The 24,359-nt window shown below is 39.9% G+C and overlaps 1 protein-coding gene across 2 annotated transcripts in view; it reads left to right on the forward strand.

Moving 5' to 3' along the window:
• CDC42SE2 (CDC42 small effector 2) overlaps positions 1-24,359 on the forward strand; it is a 69,232-nt gene that overhangs the window by 40,680 nt on the left and 4,193 nt on the right. For both annotated transcript variants that reach the window (XM_072360222.1, XM_072360223.1), the window contains exon 5: positions 22,881-22,982. In XM_072360222.1, coding sequence (XP_072216323.1) covers positions 22,881-22,982 — 102 coding nt within the window. The remainder of the gene's footprint in view (positions 1-22,880; positions 22,983-24,359) is intronic.

Genomic DNA, 24,359 nt, shown 5'->3' on the forward strand with positions numbered 1-24,359 from the left:
TTTGAAATGGAAGCTTGTATATCTTTGAATTCAGTAGAGGGGGAAAAGGGAGGGAAACATGAAGATGACCTAACCTGTCACTGCCATAGAGTTGCTGGAAATCTGGACATCATAACTAAATGTCCCCAGCCTGTCTTGAGGTGTGGCGGGACAATGGTGAACGAAGTTTCCTTAGGAAAAGCAGGGTGAAATCCAGTCCTATTAAACATTAACTGAAGTCAGGATTTCAGCCTTAGTTGCTTTGTTAAGTTTTAGATGAGATCTTTGAAGGGTGAAGGACTCATACTGCAGGTTGTTTTTTCAAGAATTTGAAGTGACTGTTGTGTGAAATTGTACATAATGAACGATTTGTTAGAACTTATAAAAGTATATATAAGGGGGAAAGATAGAAATATTCTTGTGTTTCTTTGGAATGTACCTTGTGTCTAGAGCTGTAGGAGAAAGTTTGCTTTAAGATGGAATTAACCAAGATTGTGGTTAGTACTTCAAGAAAAAAGCATTGCATTTTGTGACATCCAGGTCAAGTTAAATGAACTTATAGAAAGGACAGCCATCTTGCAAATATGGCTACTGTAGCTGCATTACAGCGACATTAGAGAATGTGAGTAGAGCAAACTCATGTTCATACACCAGGTGATCTTTAGGGATTTTTAACAAAATCTAACATCTGATGACTTCAGAAAAAGTGGGTAGGAATTGGCATTTCTCAATGCTTGAGTGCCAGACTGGTCCTTACGTGCTAGTACCAATATTAGAAATTTGACCATTAACATTTCTAACCAATGAATGCAGCATTATCATAATCTTAGTGCTGTAGAATTGTAGGAGATGAGATCTTGAATGCCAGCATGGCCAGGAAGTCCCTTGAAACACATCCATATGTAGCCAAAGCTGTTTGCGTACCTTTTGAATTGTATGTTTTAATTAAAAATTAGATAGAACTCCTAAAAATCTGAGATGTAAAATGGCATATTCTGTGCGCTTACAAAAATTTCCTGCCTTGCTCCTTGTTAAAATCTTGATTCAAGCTTTGTGAAACAGTTAAGCTGTTGCCCAGAAAAATACATGGCATGTTAATGCAGCATGCAGTGATCTGTAGATCATTACTCATGGAAAGGGTGGAGAATATATTTTAAAAGTGGAGAAAAGGGAAACAACCCACTTTTGTACATTTCTGTTAGGCTGGTGATGTCCATTTGCTTAGAAAATTAAAGCCATCCTTTTTTTCTAAAGTACACTTTGCTGAAGACCGACGTTGTGCTTGGAATCAACCTTTCAGATGTTCATAGAATTCATCGTAGAATCATAAAATGGCTTGGGTTGAAAAGGACCTCAAAGATCATCTAGTTTCAACCCTCCTGCTGTAGGCAGGGTCACCAACCACCAGACCAGGCTATCCAGAGACACATCTATATTGGCCTTGAATGCCTCCAGAGATGGGGCATCCACAGCCTTCTTGGGCAACCTGTTCCAGTGCATCACCATCCTCTGTGTGAAAAACTTCCTCCTAATATTTAACCTAAATTCTCCTGTCTTAGTTTAAAACCATTCCCCCTTGTCCTGTCACTAGCCACCCTCGTGAACAGTCATAACCCCTCCTGTTTATATGCTCTTTTCAAATATTGTAAGGCCACAGTGAGGTCTCCCCAGCGCGTTCTCCAAGCTACACAAACACAGTTCCCTCAGTGTTTCTTCTTCAGAGAGACACTCCAGCCCTCTGATCATCTTAGTGGCCCTCCTCTGGACCAGTTCCAAGAGCTCTGCATTTTTCTTGTGCTGGGGGGCCCCAGGCCTTGGACACCGTACTCCAGATGGGGCCTCACAAGAGCTGAGTAGAGGGGGACAAGCGCCTTCCTCTCCCTGCTGGCCACCCTTTTCTTAATGCAGTCTAGGATACAGTTGGCCTTCTGGGCTGCAAGAGCATACTGCTGGCTCATGTCCAGCTTCTCATCCACCAGGACCTCCAAGTCCTTCTCTGCAGGGCTGCTCTGAAGGAGTTCTTTTCCCAGTCTGTATACATACCTGGGAGTGCCTCGAACTAAGTGCAGCACCTTGCGCTTGGCCTTGTTGAACCTCATTAGGTTCTTATGGGCCCACTTCTCCAGCCTGTCCAGGTCCCTCTGCATGGCTTCCCTTCTCTCCAGTGTATCAACTGCACAGCTCAACTTGGTGTCATCTGCAGACTTGCTGAGGCTACGCTTGATTCCATCATCTGTGTAATTGTTTAAGATGTTGACCAAGCCTTGGGGTGCACCACTTGTGACTGGTCTCCACCCTGACATAAATCCATTGATCCAACACTTTGGCAGTGTACAGCTAACCAATTCTTAATTCGCCGAACAGTCCATCCTTCAAATCCCTACCTCTCCAATTTAGAAAGAAGAATGTGGATGTTGTAGAAGTTTCCTTGTTATACTGTGTACTGAAGGACAGAAAAAAAAGAAAATAATATCACTGTGGGCCAGCCTTGTTGTGTTTCACCATGGATGCTTAGCTGTCAATCCTCCACAGAGGAGATGAGTTCTTTTTACTGTGTGCTGTTGTGTTGCACAGCCTTTGTTCTGCCACACACCATTGTATTAAGTGGATTTAATCAGAAACATGCATCTGAGTAAGTACAGATTTTTATTGTTCTGTGACGTGCATATATAGATGCATATACTATCAGTGTAAGCAAACTCTTAAGCCAGGCAGGTGGTAAAGAAACTGTTCTCACCCTGCCTCTATGGGCACTGTGTGATTCAGGAGAGTTAGATGTTAAAATTGGTGCTAGGTTTTCATCCAAATATATTGGCATTTACTGCTTAAAAAGTTTCTCAGAATAGATAAAAAACACACTTGCATAGCAGATGCATGTCCAGTCCTATGATACTTTTAATCTGTCAGTGTAATCCATTCCCGTTTCTCAGGAGAAATGCATTGTGTAGCCAATTTAATCTGTTTCATGTACCTTCTTTCATTTTGCCTTCTACACCTCAACTTTTTCACGGCCCAGTGAGTAACCTTCCAGCTTTCACTTTCATGTTCAGCCATAAAGTGTGCTCCTTCCGGGAAGGCCTCATCTCATCTTGCAGAAACTTTAAAAGCAACCAGCGTCTCAGAATAAACACCTTGAAAGCAGGATGTTGCTTCATTTTCTACTTTCCCTGCTCAAAGCTTAAAATGTTCCTTTTGCTTTTAGATTTATGTTTTCTGAAAAAGGGTGACAAACAAAAGAATGGAGTATGCAAAGAAGCAAAAATAATGAGACAATTGGAAGAAATGTTCCCATGTATGATTTTAGTCTTCTTTGTAGTATCCTGGGATCTTTTCCATGACTGGGGGAGATAGGGTAGAGCAATGGATGTCATCTGCCTTGACTTAAAGCTTTTGATATTGTCTCCCATGACATCCTCCTAACAAAGCTGAGAAAGTGCAGGAGAGATGAGTGGCTGGTGAGAACTGTCAGACTGTCTGAGCTCAGAGGGTTGAGATCAGTGGTGCAGAGTCTGGTTGGAGACCTGTGACCAGTGCTGTTCCCCTTGGGTCGGTGCTGGGTCTGATCTTGTTCAGTATCTTCAGTAACAACTTTGATGAGGGGATAGTGTCCACCCTCAGCAATTATGCTGGTGATACAAAGCTGGGAGGAGTGGCTGACATGCCAGAGGCTGTGCTACCATTCAGCAAGACCAGGACAGACTGGACAGTTGGGCAGCAAGCAACCAGGTGAGGTTTAACAAAAGCAGGTGTAGAGTCTTGCACCTGGAAAGGAATAACCACAAGTATCAGTACAGTACAGGCTGAGTCATGAACTGTTGGCAAGAAGCTCTGCAGAAAAGGACATGGGTGTCTGGGTGGATGACAGGTTGACCATGAGCCAGCAGTTTGCCTTGGTGGCCAAGAAGGCCAGTGGGATCCTGAGTTCCAGGTCAAAGGAGTATGGCCTACAGGTCAAGTGAAGTGATCCTCCCCCTCTACTCTGCCCAAGTCAGGCCTCACATGGAGTAATGTATCCAGTTCTTTGCTCCCTGGTACAAAAAAAAGCAGGGATCTTCTGGAGAGAATCCAGTGGAGGGCCAGAAAGATGTTAAAGGGCCTGGAGCATCTCCCCTACAAGGAAAGGTTGGGTGACTTGGGTCTGTTCAGCCTAGAGTAAAGAAGACTGAGAGGTGATCTTGTTAATGTTTCTAAGTATCTTTAGTGTGAGACTCAAAGGGACATGGCCAACCACTTTTCAGTAGTTTGTGAGAACATGACAAGAGGAAATAGCCATAAACATGAGCATAGGAAGTTCCTCACCAATATGTGAAGGAACTTCTTCACAGTGAGGGTTATGATGCACTGGAACAGGGTGCTCAAGGACATTGTGGGGTCTCCTCCATCTTTGCCTTGAAAGTATCCAGGGATGAGGCATCGATCACATCACTGGACAGCTTGTTCCAGGGCCTCACCACATTCACCATAAAGTACTTATATCTAACCTAAATCCACCCTCTTTGAGCTTGAAACCATTTTCCCTTCTTCTGTCACTGGAGACCCTGCAGTGACATGGTCATAGAAGGCCACTGGATTGGTCAAGCAGGATTTGCCCTTGGTGAAGCCATACTGACTTTCCCATATGACCTCTGCCTTACATGTGTTTTAGCAGAGCTTCCAGCATGATCTGTCCCATGATCTTTCCCCACCCAGAGGTGAGACTGACAAGTTAATAGTTCCCAGGGGTATCCTTTTTACTGTTTTTAGAAATGGGTATGATGTTACCTTTTTTCCAGTCACCGGGGATTTCACTTGATTGCCACGACTTTTCAAGTACCATTGAGAATGTCTTGGCAACTACACCAGCCAGTCACCTCAGGACTCTGAGGTGATGCTGATCTGTTGAAGAAATAGCTATGGACACTTCTTTTTTTTTTTTTTTTTTTTTTTTTCTCTCTATTCTGTACGTAGTTGAAATTTAATCTCTTGTGATCTGAACCACAGTTTTAGAGGGGTATGTTTTGTTGGTTTTGTGTGTGTGTGTGTCGGTTTTTGGGTGTGTTGCTTTTTTTTGTTTGTTTGTTTTTGGGTGGTTAAGAAAAGTAGCACTTTCTCTGATTGCATTAGCATTCTCACACTCCCATAAATGCACTTTATAGGTTCTGTAAGCTGATCTTGCATTTTCCAGTAACAAGTGTTTCTTTCCAAATATCATATGAGCTATCACGTCATCCACTGCTATGTTTCAGTAAATTCTGCCAGATCTCCACTACCAGCTACACTGCTTGTTAGGAGCTTAGTAAGCCTTCTGTCTTGAAGATTTTTGTAGAACATTCCTCTGTTTTCTTACCTAGGCTGAGCTCATTGCCTACACCTGGAGTCTGTTAGTTTCCTCTTCTGGGTTGTTTCTGTCCTGTCCATTTTCATCTTGCAGAGTCAGAGAAGTCCTTGGTCACAACCTGGTGCCCTCTCTTTTGGCTTGTGCTACCACTCAGTACATTTAAGCTCTTAATATTCCTTTGACCTTGCATTGAAATTATTGCTCTGTTATAAAGGAATAAACTCTTCTCAACTGTCTAGCTCTGAACTTCCTTCTCCAGTTAATTAGTTCCTTCTTTGTTGCTTGCCTCCTGTTTAGAGGCTTTTGCATTTTGTCAGATACTTTTATGGGGTTTTTTTGCACACTGTGCCACAAATGTTAAAAGTAATTCAGAAAGTGACATTTCCTTATTGTCTCTTTTTATATGTGAAACAGAATCAACAAGCCTAGAGTGAGGAAGCACAACATAACATAAAAGAAGAAAAAAATAATTTGTCTTCACATTGATCTTGTGTTATCTCTGGTTGAACGACAGTTACAGTTACAGAGGTCAAAAATGAAAGTTGGGCAGCTGTGAGAACTGGGTTTCTATGCAAATGATTTCAAGCTTGATTGTAAAAGAATTTAACTTTTGGTGCTCAGGACTCTAAAAATAGGAAAACAGGAGGAACACCACCTGGAGCACAGAAGGTTCCCTATGAACATCAGGAAGCACTTCTGTGATGTGTGGGTGACCAAACACATGCAGAGGTTGTGTAGAGAAGCGGTAGGATCACAGAGTGATGGGTTAGATGGTACCTTCTGAGATCATTCAGTCCAATCCCCCCTGCTAAAGCAGTTTCCCTAGAGTGAGTTATGCAGGAGAGCATCCAGGCAGGTTCTCAGTATCTCCAGAGGAGGAGATATCTCCATTACCTCTCTGGACAGCCTGTTCCAGTAGAGTCTCCCTTCTTAGAAGCAGTTGGAAACTGCCTAGATATGGTTGTGGGCAGCCTGCTGTGGGTGTCCCTGCTTGAGCAGGGATCGAACCTGTTAACCTCCAGTGGTTCCTTCCCACCTCAAACTTTATGTACCTCTGTGGAGGCTGAATTGGGCCATTAAGGCATACTGGGTGTTCCTGCATTAACATTTTTGAAAAGTGCACTGTGTTGGAGACTTGACTGTGATTTTTTTATTATTATTATTATTTTCCTTTTCTCCCAGTTGTGATAAAGTAAAAAAATAATAATAATAATTAAAAAATATTAGGAGAGAAGTAGAGCAAGTTAATGTGAATGAGAAGAGGCAGAAAAAACAAGATAGACTACCTAGATATCCCACTATAATTCTCACCAATTTGTGCACAGTAAATATAATAAAACTTTCAGTACACATAATAGATGCAGAACTAATCAGATGTTTGCTGCTGGAGAACCACTAGGTTCTGTACTGCCATGCTCTGCAATTTCTGATTCTGAGTCAAAATAGGGTCCCCTATTCATAAAGTCTGATCAGCTTACCATATTCAGGAAGCCTGTGGAAAATTTCTAATGTAAAAGATGAGAGCTCTACAGAGACCTCACATTTCAAAGTTGTCATATTGAATTATATACTGAGCTACCAGTTTCAGATGTTTGAGATTCCTTCATTTTACTCTTCACTGGTGCTGTAGAGCTAGCCTGAGGGAACACCTTTTTAAAAGGGGTCAGAGTCCAATAAGCAGCAAAATACTTAGCTTTTCTTTCTTGAACCAAATCTGTTTGTACTGCTTTTAGCCTGGTCGGGCTGCTTTAGATTTTTTTTTCTTTTAAATTTAAATTAACCTCTGCACAGTCTTGAAATATCTATTATGTTTGAGTATAAAAATGTATAAAAAGAAAGTAAAAAAAAAAAAAAAAAAAAAAGGCAGCATTCTGCCATTGTAATTAACTGAATATTTTATGGTCCTTAATTATGAATAAAGCTGTGACATTTTTAGGAGCAGTGAGCGTTAGCTCAGAGCCTGAAATATTTATACCTCCACAGACTCCACACAGAAGTATGCTTTATATTAATGAACAGAGAGGTCAGTTGTTGCCTTGCAACTAAATATTCAGCCTTTTACCTTTGACTGTTTATGATATAAAAGAGAGTATAGAGAGTAGAAACTGCTTCAGCTGGTACCTTACCATATTTTTACTGCAGCTTCCCTGCAATGGACTTGACATGCTTCATTAGAGTTGATTCTTAAGACCAGTGTGCAACTCATGAAATATGACTCACGAAACATGCATTTTAGTTGGCTGTTTAAAATATAAGTATTTCCATGTAAAGATTTTTAATTCTTAACATTACCACAGTCATGAAAGTTTTCCCCTTGCAGACTGTTCCTCAACCTTCTGCAGTTCCTGTCATGCCTCTTGTTTATATCAGCCATGCATGGTATCAAAGTTCCCACTTAATTGTATTGTAGCTGTTCTTCATGTGTACTCAAGAGTTTTATAAGGTGCTCCTTAAGCCAGAGACTGTAACACCTAGCTACTTGCAGTGATTTTTCTCACATCAGGGTTGCTTGGCTTGTTGCTCTGAACTGCTCACTTGCATAGTTCAGAACCAAGATCCAACGGGCCGTGAATGTGGTGGCAGCTGAGTTGAGGTGAATGCTCTGAAGGTTGGCATCAGGGTCCCTCCCAGGCTCAGACTGCTTTAAGCACTGAGAGCCTGGAGGATATTTCTGATCTCAAACTGTTTTATGGCAGCTGAGGTTTGACTCAGCGGAGAGGCACAAGGCCAATTGCTTTGGGGAACTGTATGCGTGGTAGTTAATCAGTAGCTTCCAATTCTCTCCTCTTAAATGGGAAGGGAAGACAAAAACTGTCAGGGAACATAAGACATGGTGGTCAGTAGAGAGAAATGAATTGGAAGAGAATAAAATGGAGGAACAGACTTCAGAAGGATTGGCAAGTAGATAACTGGGAGATTACATCAGAATTATACAACCGTAGAGATACACCATCTTTTTGAAAATCCTGGAGTGACATAAGCTCTAATTATTAATTTTTACCTCATTATGTATATATTTGCATATATCTTGCCTTTTGGGGTGCTTTATCAGTTTTGTGAAATGAAAAGCTGATGTTCTCAGAAATGAAACTCCCTACAGAAAGAACACTTGTCAAAATTCAGCTGGGAACCGCAGTTGCATGTCAGTGGAGTGATATTTATAAAAAGAAGTTAATTTTTATGGTTCATAACGTTCCTGTAAACTTAGTGAGCTTCCAAGACAAATCAATTCCAGGTAAATTTCTTGAAAGACATAGATGTCTAAAGGCAACATTAATACAGGGCATGTTATTAAACTCTGCTTGGAACAAGCATGACATATTTTAAATATAGCTTGTGGGATGCCAGCAAGATAAAAACATTCTAATGCCTAGGCATCGGGGTGTCGATTACATAATAGATTAGTTTTAAAATGGGGCATTGAGCCCAAGTAGATATATATTCTGAATAAATCCATTAGAATATGCCAGTACATGAACTTGTGTATGAGTGTGTAGCATGCTTATGGTTATAGTTGTACTTAGCTGGGCATTGGTGAGCTTATGAAGAGAAAAGAAAATGTCAGAACTATAGATGTATGCTGATCTACATAAAGTAAGCAACAGTACCACTTATTCTTCATGGGAAAGTATCAGGTGCATGTTTTCTTTTTGTAATAGCAGAATTAAGCGTAGAAAATGAAATAACTTGAGAACTTGTAATGCAAAGGAGAAGTAGTCTGTGTACTTAAGAAAATAAGGGAATGAAACTTATATGAGAAAGAAGATTTTGGGGTGCTGATTATTGCTATTCAACGTCATATTTTAAATCTCTCAAAGACATTTAAACCCATTTTGCTATGTGGCTATTACATTTCCTGCAAATTAAAAATTAAAGTAAAACATCATACAACCAATGCTAGGCTGCTATCAATAGTGAGTCTGAGGATCATCATGACTTTTTTTTTTTTTTAAGGTAGCAAAGCTTAAATGTTATGGCAAACATTAATTCTCACTGGATTATGTTAATTTTAAGTCTTGTTTTATTGACTTCATTCATTTGATGTTCATTTCAGACAACTTTCCATATCTAAAGAGCTTATTTAAAATAGTATCTGAAGTGTGTAATGCTTATATGAAAGAACTGCTTTGCAGCATTTGCCATAATATTGTACAAATACAAATGTGAGGACATCTTTATTATTTTCTGAAGACAGCAAAATGGTATGCTATTTGCATGAGGTTTCATTTTACCAAAATGACATTATGTTGTTGGTTTTTTATCTTACTCTGAATTAACGCCACTGTAAATACTTATTTCTGCTTAGTCAATTCAAAATGAAGGCCATAGCTTGATCTGAACTATCTTATTTTAGGATGATAGGAAAAGTGTTTAAATTATTGCCTTCAGTTACATAATAACTTACATGATTTTACGTTTCAAAATACATCAGTTCACATTATTCCTCAGTTAAAATGAAAGAAAAATGATAAATGGAATGAGGGTGGTTTGGTTTGATTTTGGTGTCCTTGCAGTTTTTTTAATATAACACAAAAGCTTCTCCTTCAAGCATAGTCTGAAATACAACTCGAAAGCCTGTTTTTACTGTACAGTGGCTTGTTGCTTAATAAAATATACATGTGATCAAATTTTACAAAGAAACACTTCTGAAAATAGGTAAAACTTTCAGCTGCCAGAAAACTCAGAAAGAAACTCAGTCAGAGTGCTGAATCAATCTGAGTACTTTTCTCACACTGGCATGTTTAAGGTTTCTGCAAGTAATCCCTTTGCTTCAGCTCATTGGAATTTAGTAAATAATTTGGTCATGCCCAAGAAGGAATAGAATTCATCTTAGGCTCTTAGCTATTTTGGCCCTGCAGGCATTGCAAGGGCAGATACTGTTTTTATAACCTAACTCAGCTGGCACATTTATGTTTGCAGTGTGCAAGACTAGAAATGCTGCAGGATGCACTAAATGTGGTACAGTTCTGTGCTGTAATTGTTCCCTAGCCATACCCAAGTTTTATTTTGTGCCTATGCACGTTTGCTTAAGAGATTACAAGTAAGCATGTCCTGTAACTGTACAGTCTCAGAATACAGGATAGTGGTCTGAAGATGAAGCCTGAGAAGCAGAATTGGGAAAGGCAGAAAAGCTTGGATTATTCAATTTTTTTCTTCAATGATTCCAAAGAAGGAATGTTGAGAGCTTTGAAAGTAATGCATGTCTCTTCACTTTTTGACTTTTTTTCATTATTGCAGATGGGATAACCATTTAGGTGTTTACTTCAAGTACTTTAAAAACTACTTGGATTTTCCATGCGATATGTTAAATTGGCACGTTAGAACATAAGAATGGTTGTTTAAAATTGTCTAAAATTATGTCATAGAGCTAGAGTAATTTTTGAAACCATAATTTCTGGTTTTGCATAAAAGCATCGTACATACACCAACAATATATACTGTTTTTACAAAGATAAACATTTTAAATTTCTGGAAAGCTACATATGCTCCCTTTTTTCTGCAAGGATTTTAACATGTCTTTTACAAATGATTTAGGACTAAGGAATGTGAGGGAATTTCCAGAATCTGTAACTGGGACAATTCCTTAATACTGTTCCATCATCTTATAGTTTATGCAGCCTTTGGGATCATTTACAAAGGTAATTTGTCAATCATTTGTTCTTTGCAGTAAGAATTACCAGTATCTCTTGGGTGAATTTCCTATCTGGATGCCTGTCCAATGATAAAGTTTACAGGTGTCTTTAGGGGACCAGAACAGACATAAAAATCACTCAAATAGAAAAGAGCCAGGAGAGAAGGCTCCTGAGAAGTAAGGTATAGGTAAGGCTAGTAAGGTAAGGTAAGGCTACTCTAATGCCTGCAGCCATAGATCTGTGTATCTTCCCATAATCTCAGGGAAGTGCAGTGAAATGGGAAGTATTCTTGTGCAGATAATGAAATGGAGATGAGGCATAGAAACCACTTAGGAAATCTGGGAAGAAAATGTATTTAGTGCAAATCCCATGCCTAGGACTCAACACTGGAGACCTGTGTGTTAGTAAAGGATATCTGAATATGGCTATAAAAGAGTGCTGTAGTGTATTTTAGCTTACTTTTCTTCTGTAACTGTGGAGCAATAGGTATTTTCCTATCAACAGTCACTGTTGAATTTTTTTTAATCGTTTCTCCAAATAATGGGAAGTTGTGTGTTTATCTTTTTTGGCCAAGCTCCACCCCTTCCGATAGCACAGCTGAATCACCTTCACTTGTGCTCCCACAGCTGACTCATTGCTTGCCTCAGGTGGTCATTCAGAGGTTTGGGGTGTGATCAGTAGTTTCCCATAAGTACTTAATGATTTTTTACACTCCAAGAGCTGTGGAATTGTGGCATGCTTCATCTGGACTACAGAAAAGTGTCTGTACATGCTTAGTATTTTCCTTTTGATTTGAGGTTGGACAAGGCAGCAAGGACTCCTTTGCTTTGCTAGGGAAAGAGCACTCATTGAAAGGACTTCATTTGTGTGATGTGGGTGGAAACACTGGAAATACTCCCTCATAAAGGCTTTTTTCTTCATTCTCCCCCTTTCAGGCACACAGATCTGCAATGGCACACCATTCTATTGTTACTGCTATTACATCCCCAAACAACTGAACAACTACCCTTTCATTTTCCTTGGAATTTTGGCACTCTTTGAGTGAGAAGGCACCTTGGGGTGCTGATTTTCATGTTACAGTTCAGTTTCAGGTTCTGTTTTGAATGTTGAAAGGTGAACAGAATACTTTTTCAAATCTGAGTGCAGCTGTGGATTTAAATACTTCTTAAGGATTACAGGCAGAGTACTCTTGCAAACTATTTGTTTTGTGTGTGGGTTTAGCATCTGAGCAGTCCTAAAATACCTACTGGGCCATTTGATGCTGAATTGCCTTGGGTGCTTTTCTTATTGCCTTTATTCTGTGTTTAATACCATCATTTTCACATGCATTAGTGGGATCACCTTTCAAACATGCAACTATTTTTCATTGTATGGATAGAATGTGCGAGGCTATTTCTGCTTTGTGTAAGTTGCAACTCCTTTTTGCTTTGCCTTTTATAAGAACAACTGAGAACAGGCTATGTTCTAATGTGTTGTGGGATGTGCTTTTTCAGGTGGTTTATATAACACAAACAAGATGAACATGTTTCCAATACTGATAGTCAAACTTGGGAGCTTTGTAGAAGTCATCATATGACCAAAAAGTAAGATGGTGACTGAAGAAATTTGTGATTCTCCATTTGTGAATGCCTACCCTAACTGTGAAGATGAAGTAGGTGTTCTAGGGGCTGTGTGATGGTACTTCCATGCTGATGAGGTAATGAGTCAGAATGTCATTGATAGCATGAAGATGTAATGAGTTCACACAAGTGAAAAATGGCATAGCAAGGAAATACCAATGTAAGAATTGCCGGGCACTCCTCCCCTCTGATCATCTTAGTGGCCTTCCTCTGGACCAGTTACAAGAGCTCTGTTTTGTGCTGGGGTCCTAGACCTGGACTCAGTATTCCAGATGGGGCCTCACAAGAGCTGAGTAGTGAGAGACAATCACCTCCCTCTCCCTGCTGGCAACCCTTTTCTTAATGTATCCCAGGATACAGTTGGTTTTCTGGGCTGTAAGTGCACACTGCTGGCTCATGTCCAGCTTCTCATCTGTCAAGACCTCCAAGTCCTTCTCCACAGGGCTTCTCTTGTGGAAGTCTTCCCCCAGTCTGTATAAATACCTGGGATTGCCCTGGCCCAAGTGCAGCACCTTGCACTTGGCCTTGTTGAACCTCATTAGGTATTTACTGGCTCACTTCTCCTGCCTGTCCAGGCCCCTGTGGATGGCTTCCCTTCCCTCCAATGTGTCACATGCACAGCTCAACTTGGTGTCATTTGCAAACTTGCTGAGGCTACACTCTATTCCATCCTCTTGTAATTGATATAGATGTTAAAGAGCACCGGTCCCAAGGCTGAGCCTTGGGTCCTACACCACTTGTGGCTAGCCTCCACCCAGACATTGAATTAGTGATCACAGCCCTTTGGCTGCAACCAGCCAACTAGTTTTTAATCCCTTGAACAGCCCATCTTTCAATTCCATATGTCTGCAATTTAGAGAGAAGGACGGTGAAGGACCATGTCAAAGACTTTGCAAAAATCCAAGTAGATGACATCCATCATCCTTCCCCTGTTCACTGTTGCCATCACTTCCTAGAAGACCACCAGATTGGTCAGGCAAGATCTGCCCTTGGTGAAGCCATGCTGGCTGTCTTGAATCACCTCCTTGTCTTACATGTGCCTTATTATGATAACAAGGAGTATCTGCTCCATGATCTTTCCCAGGCACAAAGGTGCGCTCATCGGCCTGTAGTTCCTTGGGTCTTCCTTTGTCCCTTTCTTAAAAATGCAAGTAATGTTTCCCTTTTTCCAGTCACTGTGAATTTCATCAGAGAGCCATGATGTTTCAGATATGATGGGGAACGGCTTGGCAACCATGTGTATCTCAGAACCCTGGGATGCATATCATCTGGACATACATGCATTCAGTTTCACAAGGAGGTCTTGGACTTTTTCCACTGTTACAGTAAGACAGAATCTAATCCTTTCACCAAAATTAGAGGTTTGGTGTGCTGGCAGGCAAAGAGAGCCTGACCACTGGTGAAGACTGAGGTAAAGCACTTACTGAGCACTTCAGCTTTTTCCATGTCTGATGAAGCCAGTTCTTCATCCTCATTTATCAGAGGGGAAACACTCTTCTTGGCCTATCTCCTCCTGCCTATGTACCTACAGAACCACTTCTTGTTACTTTTCACATCCCTTGCCATGTTCAGCTCTGTCTGTGCCTTGGCTTTCCTGACATAATCTCTACAGTTGCAGACAACATCCCTGTATTCTTCCCACTCTACACAAACCTGCTTCTACTTCATGTACATTTCTCTCTTTTCCCTCAGTTAAAGCTGCAGGTCCTTGCTCAGCCATGCTGGTCACCCACCTAATCTGCTCAGTTTCTTCTGCAAGCTCTTGTGCTCACAGAAGGGTGTGTCATCCTACTGTCCACCAGGACCCCAAGGTCCCTTTCAATATGCTGCTCTCCAACAAACCAGTTCCCAACCTCTACAGGTACCTGGGCAAGTACACTTGCCCTTGTTGTGTTTCATTACATTTCTCCCCACTCAACTCTCCAGCCTATCTAGATCTCTCTGGATGGCAACACAACCTTCTGGCATGTCAACCACTCCTTCCAGTTTTGTGTAGTCAGCAAACTTGCTAACTGTGTTCTGTGTTCCCTCATCTGAGTCACTGATGAATATATTGAATAGCACCTGTTCCAGTATCAATCCCTGACGGACTCCACTAGACACAGGCCTCCAACTACTCTCGATCCCATTGACCACAACTCTCTGTCTTCTTCCATCTGGCCAGTTCACAGTCCACCTCACTACCTAGTCATCTAGACCACACTTCCTCGGTTTAGCTGCAAGGCTGCTGTGGCATATGGTGTCAGATGCTTTGCTAAAATCAAGATAGACCACATCCGCTGCTTTACCATCATCTGTCCACTTAGTTGTTTCTTCATAAAAGGCTATTAGGTTGGTCAAGCATGACTTCCTTTGTGAAGCTGTGCTGACTGCCTCTGATGACTCTCTTATCCTTGATATGCCTAGTGACAGAGCCAAGGGTAAGCTGTTCCACCTTTCCAGGGATGGAGGTGAGGCTGACCGATCTATAGTCACCAGGGTCTTCCTTCTTGCCCTTTTTGAAGACTGAGGTGACATTTGCTTTCCTCCAGTCCTCAGGCATCTCTCCTGTTCCCCATGACTTACCTAAGATGATGGAAAGCAGCCTAGCAATGACTTCCACCAGCTCCCTCAGTACCCGTAAGTCCTATTACTAAAAAATGTCAGTGCTGTAACACCAGAAAATCCAACTTCTCGTAATGGAATTACCAGGAGTCATGTGCAGAAGCATTCTGAGAATATCATGTAGCCTATTTTGTTGTAAATAGTCAAAGGTAGATCAGAATGTGCAGTATACAAGTGCTGCTTGGTAGCATAAACTGCAGCGTGTTTAGAGTTGTTATCTTCAGAAATGCAGGTGTTCTAACTATCTGTTCCAGTTAGTATTAGAAGGTTGTTTGGTTTTGCACTGTGAATGTGACTGTTATCTGTTTATATTAGTTTGTCTTAGCTCTTATGCTTTCCTGTAGTGGAGTTTGGGACATATATGTAATTCTGATTTTGAGAATCAGAGTGGAATGTACATAAGAGTATTGAAAACTTACGTGTAATTTGTGTAATGCATCATAGGGGACATAAGAAGGCTGCTTAAATTAGCCATCTAGCTCTAGTTTTAAATCTTGGTGGACTTGCAAGTGTGAAATTTAACTTCCTGACAAAAGAATTTCAGTATGCAGAATATTTAAGAACACTTGAATTTGTGTTTGTTGATGAAGGCAATACTCACTTGGCTGAACAGGAGGGGCTTTATGTAGCAAATCCTCTTCATCTGGAGAACTGTAGCTCTCATCAGGCCACATCACCTTTTAGTTATTTCCTGTGTTCTTTTTGGAAAAGGTCAGCAAGAAAAAAGAGCTTAACATGGTACACATCTCAGTATGCTATTATCTGTGTTATGTTATCTATGTATCTCTAGGATTTGTTTTTTTTAAGAGGCTATTAGATATACACAGAAAGCTTGTATTGTGATGAATCTTTATATTATTTGTTTAATCTACCTCTCTTTTTTAACGTTCTGATTTTTATCTCTGGGAAGAATACCATATCTGTGTTTCAGCAAAGTCAGTTCTAGCCCATGGTACTGTTCTGTATTTTTTCTCTTCATCCCCATCTGAACTTAAAGACTTGAAGAATAAACTTGGTGGGAAGAGACCTCTGGATGCTGCCTAGTGCAAGCCTCCACTCAAAGCAGGGTCAACCAGAACAGATTTCTCAGGACCATGATCACTTGGGTTCTGGAGATCTCTAAAAGCGGACATTCGCATTTCTAATTTAGTCAGGATTTGGTATGCTGCAGTGAAGGCTTTACGATCGTTAATGACTTTATGACCCTAACTCCCTAAGTTCGCAGCTAGGCCAATTACCGAAGTGACACCAAGGTGATGAGCAGTAAAATGGCGATTTATTGAAGCAAACACACACTTATATAAACTATGCCTTTTGTGTACCCCTACTACATTGTACATGTCACTGATTCTTCCAGAAATGGGGAAGGGCCTGCCATGTAACAGCTCGATAAGCCCATATTTCGCCTATACAACACTGCAGCTTAAGGTTGTTGAATGTATCATTGTGTATCTCCAAACCTCTCTTCCCTTACTGTCTTTTAAGTAGTAGAATACCAATAAAGCCACGGGCAGGTGCCACTTTGGAAGGCTGAACAAATGCACTCTTTTTTAGTCTTTCTTTGTGTGCCCTATGCACACAAAGTTCTGGATTCATTCCAAAAGCTGCTATGTTAAAATTTGTTTCCAGCTGTGGATTGCTAATAAGCAGACATTCCAAGCAAAAGCTGACATAGAGCGAGTTACAGTGCTTGACAGCTGCATGCAAAGCAGGTATTTTAAATGCTAAGATCTGATCTTTATTGAGATAACCCCAAACCTTAATCACAGACTTGTTCCTTACATTATGCCCTGTTGTTCATCAAGTTGATGAACAACCTGCTACTTTGCAATTAGACAGCATAGTCTATATGAAGATGTTGTAGAAAAATAATGATTCCTATGTTAGAAATAGAATATTCGATGACTGTAGCTTTTTATTGATTGCATTAAAGAGACATTTGAAGTTGGTGGTAAAATGCGGTGGCCAGATTCTGGGAAACATATATCATCTTAAAATTGTGCTGGTGGGTATTCTGAAAAGGAAAATAATCGCTAGCTATGGAATGGATAGATATCTTCTGTGTGACTGAGAGTTGGTTTAAGCTTCTGGAATGGAACCAGTTCCCCTTAATGTGTAAGCTAAACACATTTCTTTAATGACCTATTGTCTACCAGAGTCATTTGAACTAATATGGCAACTTTTCCTGTTTGTTTAGAAAATGTAGACTACAGTTGCTGGTATTGTCATCTGATGACTAACACCATCACAATCTAAGGGAATATTGTGTAACTGGATTAGAGAGCAGGCACCTCAAAAGATTAAAGGTGATGATATGCTGAATTTGCTTTAAAACAAGCAAACAGACAAACAAAAAGACCAAGGTGCTGTTTGACATAACAAAACGCAATCCAGCTTGAGGTACTTGTTTACAGAATAGATTGATTCGTAAAGTTGTACATAAAATCAAGCTGGAAGATTTGACCTACTCTGCTGTTTTAATTTGCCCCACACTTCTGTCATTCAAAATATAAACAGAACTGCTATTTCATTCACTTACTCAAAATGCTGTTAGATTTTTGTCTCTTGAGCCAGTTAGATGCCAGATGATGTTGCCTAGATGCAGTGTGCTCTTGATATGAATTTTTTAGGTTCTGATTACAATGACTTAAGATATTTCAAAATCTCTCTCTTTTCAACCCTTTATCTCAGTTTCATAGCTAGAGGAGTCAGACAGCATCCTGGCTTTTTGGAAAACTGCAGGAAAGCTGTGTGTGCTGGAGGCCTACTGCTCATCTCTATTTATAAATAACTTGCATGAAAACCCATCCTGATTTCCTCTTGTTTCTATTCTATCAAAAATGTAGTTTGTAAGATATGGAAGCAATCAAGATGGAAGCAATCTGCTAGAAAATGCCAATGAAAGTGACTGAGAAAAATCTGGTGGTAATAGTAACAGCTTTGGTGCTTACAGTTAATGAAGACAATTGTGCTGGTCTGAACATCCTTACACTGGCCTTCGATTCTGATTATTAATGCTTCAAAATAAATCTGTCACTGAAATACTGTGATTTGGAGGGAGTAGCTAGCATTTTATTTATTTTGTTTTCTGTCTTAGTTATCCTTCTGTGTATTTCTCCTGTATCACAGAGTTCTTTTGAAGCACTGAAAGCTTTATTTCTTCATCCTTTCATCTTTACCTTCTAAAGAGTGTCCTGCATTTCAGTATTGCCAGAGACAATTTATAGTTGATAAAAAAGTGTTAAATGTTAAAACCTTTAATATACACTGTTGCCTAACTGGAATTGTAATGTTACCGTGATGGTGCCTCTTTAATTTCATCAGCCTAAGTATACTAGTAACAGGTTGACGGAGTATTGGAATTAGCTGTGTATGGTTGTGGGTTTGAAAAGCTGAAAGAAGGAAGGAAAGTGCTGTGGAATTGAGGGAGATGTTTGGAGCTGCGTGTTCTTCAGTTTTTCAAAAATAATGTGCTGGCTGTATAAAGACAACACATCTGTTAGTTTCACGGTACTACTTTCCTGTATATGCAACTGCTAGAACTGAGATCGTATCAGCATTGCTGCTTTGAATGCTTTCTTTCTGTCTAGTTTTATGTGTGTATGTGGTTTTGTTATTTTTTTGTTTGTTGTTTTTTTTTAAACACTGATCTCTAGTTTTCCTCATAATGGATTAAGAAAATATGGAGAAATGCACCCTAAAGAATAGTGCAATAAATAAATAAATGCAAAGGACACCCTTGCATCTGCAGTCCTTTTTATGTAGGGTTTGATGAAAAATACTTTAAAGACCTTTATAGCCAATTTTAGCAATATTGGAAACTCAGGCACATCACTCAGACCACAGCCTATTTTGAGAAGCAGTGCCACCATACCGCTCTTAGGCGTGACCCTATTAGTTTTGTCAGGTTGTGCTGTGTTGTTTGTGCTGGTGGATGCAGCTGTCCTGCACAAATCAGACTTTATTTGGCAGCTGAACAGCATGTATGTGGGAGAACAGAAAAACACCTCTTCACAGTGATCCAGTACTTACTATTCTGAGAGATTACCTAGTTTCTCATCTAGTGAATGTGTATGTGTAGGATCTGCTGAGTGACACTGCATGGGGACCCCATTGCTTTTGCTGTTGGTGTTCTCTTCAAAGCAGATGTACAGTGCAAGAAAAGTCAAACAAGGAACAGAAAATGAAGGATGGTGTCTCTTTCACTTTCTTTTCTATCAGTCCAAACTCCCCATTTTTAAATGATTGACTAGCTTGTCTTTGGTTAAATCCTTTTCTTAGTTTTATATCTCAGTTTTTAGCTTTTAGCAGAGTTCTGCGTTACAAAGCTAGCAAACAGCTACTTCAAAATATTTATATCATTGAAAACTTTAGTAAATCACTTTGTCCTTAGGATGAATATTTGAAATGCATATCTAGATTGGTGTGGAAGAATCCAGAAAGCAAATAAGCAGATTCAAAGAGCTTGCTTTTTGCACTGGTTTAGCTAAAATTAACACTTTTGTGAATGGTAACAAGTTCCCAAAACAAAAACAAACAAAAAAAAGGTATTACCATTTGAGAGCTATTTGTGACAGAAGGCCAAGCATGATAGCCCTGACCCCCTGCCTTGTCACTGTCCTGGTAGCCCCTCTATTTGGTATTGGATTTATGTGCAGACTAAATCTTAGTCAAGAAAAACGATGCACTAGGCAGATAGAGGGCTGTGTTTGTCACATGTATCGTGAAAATGGCAGTAGTGGAGGCTGTACTGGGATTTATTTTAGTTTAGTTCACTTTATTTTAGTAGAGTTGGAAATTTTGATTATGTTAGTATGGAAAGATGCATTATTTCTAAATCTGCTAATGTGGCACACATTTAAATGTGGTTAGATTTATTATAATTCAATATGTTCAAATTACCCTCCTATTGCTTAAAAGCCAAGCTCACAAAAAATTGTAGTGGAGGCTCACTTGCTTCTTACTGTACTAGAGGATGCCATTACAGTCACTGAGACATGATAATAACGTTACTGACATCTGCTTTAATGTGTGATGTTATGAACACCTTGATTTCCACAACCTCCATTTCTTTTAAGGAATTAATTTTTCAAAATTCACAGGAGAGGCTGATAAAGCACTGGAGAATGAATCTCAGGAAGCTGATATTTTTACTTTGCATAAAATGAGTCACCAAAGCAAGATGGGTTTCGCTGTTGATGCTTTTGTTTGTTTTTTCTTTTTACTTTTGCCCAGTTACATATCAAGGCTGTTTTGTAGTTAAAATCAATGGACATTTCTCAGTGTATTCAGAAGAGGAGACTGTGAGGTGCAGGCTTTGTACTACAATGTCACTTCTTAACAGAGAATCGAGAATAACAGGTTGTCGTGAAGAACAATAGAGATGGTCTTGTGCAGTAAGCAGAAATTATTATGAATTTGAACCGAAGTTGTTCTTTGGCTAATGATTAGAATGAAACAAAGAGCTGTGTCAGAAAAATGGAGGTGCATCACTTGCTGTTTTGTGTACAAATTGCTTTGTGTTAATTTAGATCTGGCTGTAGTCTTGTTACATAAAATTATACGTAGGTCATTCCAAAAGTAATGCTTCCTGTTTATTTCCATGGAAACTATGACAGATATAAAGAACACAATAACACTGCTTAATAGTGATAATACTAAAAAATTCTCAGCTGCAAAACACTTTCTTTCAGTGTCGTCACCACCATCAGCTCTGCACTTTTGCCAGTGATGACTAAGAGCCTGCATGTTGCTCTCTTAGCAGTCTGCACCAGCAGAAGTGACACCGTCTCACCACTGCTAAAACACACCAGCCACCCCTGGCTGTGCTCACATCCACTCTTTGGTCTCCATTGATGTTCAGCATGCACCACTGAATGTCAGCGAGTGCCATTTTTTCCACATGGAGGAAGTCAGTGACACATCTTTGCTTCATCTGCACCTCCATCAGACGCTGTTTTGTCAGACTGCCCTTCAGCTGCAGTCTGTCACATGGCAACAAAGCGTAACAGAATATTGGCAGGAAGATTCAATCTCTACTGCCATACCATCAACATCTGCCTCCGGTATCATGGAGCACCATAATAAAATAGGAAGTGTTAGTTTTGGAGCAGCCCTTGTACTGTGTAGGTCAGCTCAGTAAGCCATTTTCTTTCAAATTAATTTACTTGGCACTATATTTTTTTAACATACAGGTAAATATTAAAAGTTACAGAAAAAAAAATGCCTTGATATACAATATGTGATGTAATATCTAGTTGTATGATGTATAGCCCTTAAACTACATGAAACTGTAGCTGATTTTATTTTGTCAGTTTTGTCAATACATTGGAAGTAAAGAATTCGTCATCATATTTGGCATAGATCAGTTTTTTTTGTTTCTCTTGGAATGTGTCAAGTGTTTCTTTCCCCTGCAACCCCTTCTTGGCCATTAATGCTATGGAGTGAGATACAGTGAAATCTTCTAAGACTTGTTTTAATAAGGATTAAAAGTGTTTTGTGCTTGCTGGCTTAACCCTGTGGTGTATTCTCATAGTTGTGGACCTGATGGATTAAGATTTAATCTGTAGAAGCATTTCAAAAGCAGTTAGCCCATTGATAAGGCACATACTTTTCTGGCTTGAGTCTGTGTGGTCTTATGATCTTCATACAGATTAGGAGCGGACGTTCCCTCTAAAATGAAACCTAGTGGATTTTAGGGCATTGGGAAGCTTTTAATTGAGCTCAAGTAATTTGTTAGCTATTATACTGTATTTTAACATACCTCAAGTTGAAATTTGTGTGTTGTGCTTTGTGGCTATTATATTTTTTAAAATACTCTATATAGGCAAGTCGCAACTGTATACTATGGTTTGCTCTGCTTCAGGTCTCTGACTGTGGCCTAAGAAATGAGGACAAAGTATTCTGTTTTGTTTCTCTAGATGCAGTATTTGGCTGGAGACAGACAGCCCTCACAGCTTTAATTAGAGAAAGTCCTTACTGCTTCTGATTTTTAATTTGCATATTGCCATATTAATAAAAGTGGAAGACACGACTCTGAGAAGAGGGAGGCAGAGGTTAGCAGTTTTTGCCATAAACCTCTCAGAACAGAAATTGGCATATCTCTAGGGTACAATCTGGCTCACTGCCTCACTGCCCCCCTTCAGCTCACGTTCCACATGAGGAGGTTAAGTTACCTCAGTGTATGAGGTTCAGTAGGGATATAGTGGCTGATACCAATCAAGATGTTAGTCTGAAGTGTATTATAGAATCAGTGATACAGGTTCCCATGGCATGCTGCTCAGAAGTTCTGTAAATTCCATAAGTATATGTTGCTAATGCTCTTTGATCCATAATTCTCATCTTGAATAACTAAACATCAAATTTGATTCATCACATCAAGATTAAATGATGGACATATGGATGGGCAGAAGTTGCTGTATGAAACATTGCAAATATTGCCTAATAAACAGTGGAATATATTATGGTCATTTACAAATACTTTGTTAACCTGAGTGCTTAGGAATGAGATCAGTGCTGGTCGAATGGTCTTCTAAAGGTCCCCTAAGTGAAAACAATGGACCATATTACCAATGTTTAGATTAACCTGGGAATTCAGACTGCTTTTTGGTTTTACAAAAATGTCTTACGGTGTATGAAATACCCTATGGATAGTTTACGTTTATGACACATACTGGTTCTGCCTTTTAAATGGATCTCAGCTAGACGGTTTCTTTACCTTCCTTCCAGAAAAGACGACGACGCATAGACCGAAACATGATTGGGGAGCCTACAAACTTTGTTCACACAGCTCACGTTGGATCAGGAGACCTATTCAGTGGAATGAATTCGGTAAGCATCTGTGGATGAAGATATTTCATCTTAGACAGGGTACAGGAACACTGTAAGTGGCTAAAACAATGAAGAATAATTCTCTACTGAATTGTGTGAGAGAGGCTCTGTGTAAAACTGTAGGATAACCTACTAGCGTTTAATTCCAAGCCTTAGTCACTTTCATTCTAGATTATGGAATCATAGAATCATAGAATTACCCAGGTTGGAAAAGACCTTGAAGATCATCAAGTCCAACCGCAGCCTAACCAGTACCCCATCTCTAAAAAAACCTCTGCTAAATCATATCCCTGAGTACCACATCCAAACGGCTCTTAAACACATCCAGGGATGGCGATTCAACCACCTCCCTGGGGAGCCCATTCCAGTACCTAACTACCCTTTCTGTAAAGAAGTTCTTCCTAATATCCAACCTGAACTTGCCCTGGCGCAGCTTGAGGCCATTTCCCCTCGTCCTGTCACTTGTCACTAGTGAGAAGAGACCTGCCCCACTCTCACTGTAAGAACTTTTCAGGTACTGGAAGAAGACAATAAGGTCTCCCCTCAGCCTCCTCTTCCTCAGACTAAACAGCCCCAGCTTCCTTAGCCTCTCCTCGTAGGGCTGATTCTCCAAGCCCTTCACGAGCCTCGTTGCCCTTCTCTGGACCTGCTCCAGTACCTCCATATCTTTCTTGTGCTGAGGTGCCCAAAACTGAACACAGTACTCGAGGTGAGGCCTCACCAGTGCCGAGTACAGGGGCAGGATGACTTCCTTAGTCCTGCTCACCACACCATTCTTGATACAATCCAGGATGCTGTTGGCCTTCTTGGCCACCCGGGCACACTGTTGGCTCATGTTCAGCCGTGCATCGATCAGTAAATACTGATTGATTATTTGTACTGAATTATCAGTAAGGTAAACGGACAAACATAGCTTCAACTTGATAAAATTCAATTAAGTTAATTATAAATAAATACTCTATTTAATGTGATTTGCTAAATACATTGTGAATTTAAATAACGAAGCCAGTGATCCATTTTTTTTAAATTTTAAGAAAAAAAAATCTTTATCTTTCTTAAATTTTTTACACTCTTACTTTCTCATGTCTGTCACTCTCCTACTGCTGTTGTGTTTTTTTTTATCTTCATATTGCACAGTGAAGTCTCCTACTTTATTTTTTGTCATTGTGTTCCTCAGTTTATTCCTTCCTTCTTGTAATTTTTCCTTGCCTTTTTTCTCAAGGACCATCTGTGCTATTTCCTGATTCTGAAAGTAGGCACATGGGGGAAAAAAGGAAGAAAGAATATAATGAGGTAGAAAAGCAGCACAGCAGATTTTATGATATTTGATTGGTGTGATCCTGTTCTCCTTGCAAAACCTTTGAACCCTTAACCTAC

This window comes from Excalfactoria chinensis, chromosome Z (genome assembly GCF_039878825.1).
Source record: "Excalfactoria chinensis isolate bCotChi1 chromosome Z, bCotChi1.hap2, whole genome shotgun sequence".
In the NCBI taxonomy this organism is placed as follows: Eukaryota; Metazoa; Chordata; class Aves; order Galliformes; family Phasianidae; genus Excalfactoria; species Excalfactoria chinensis.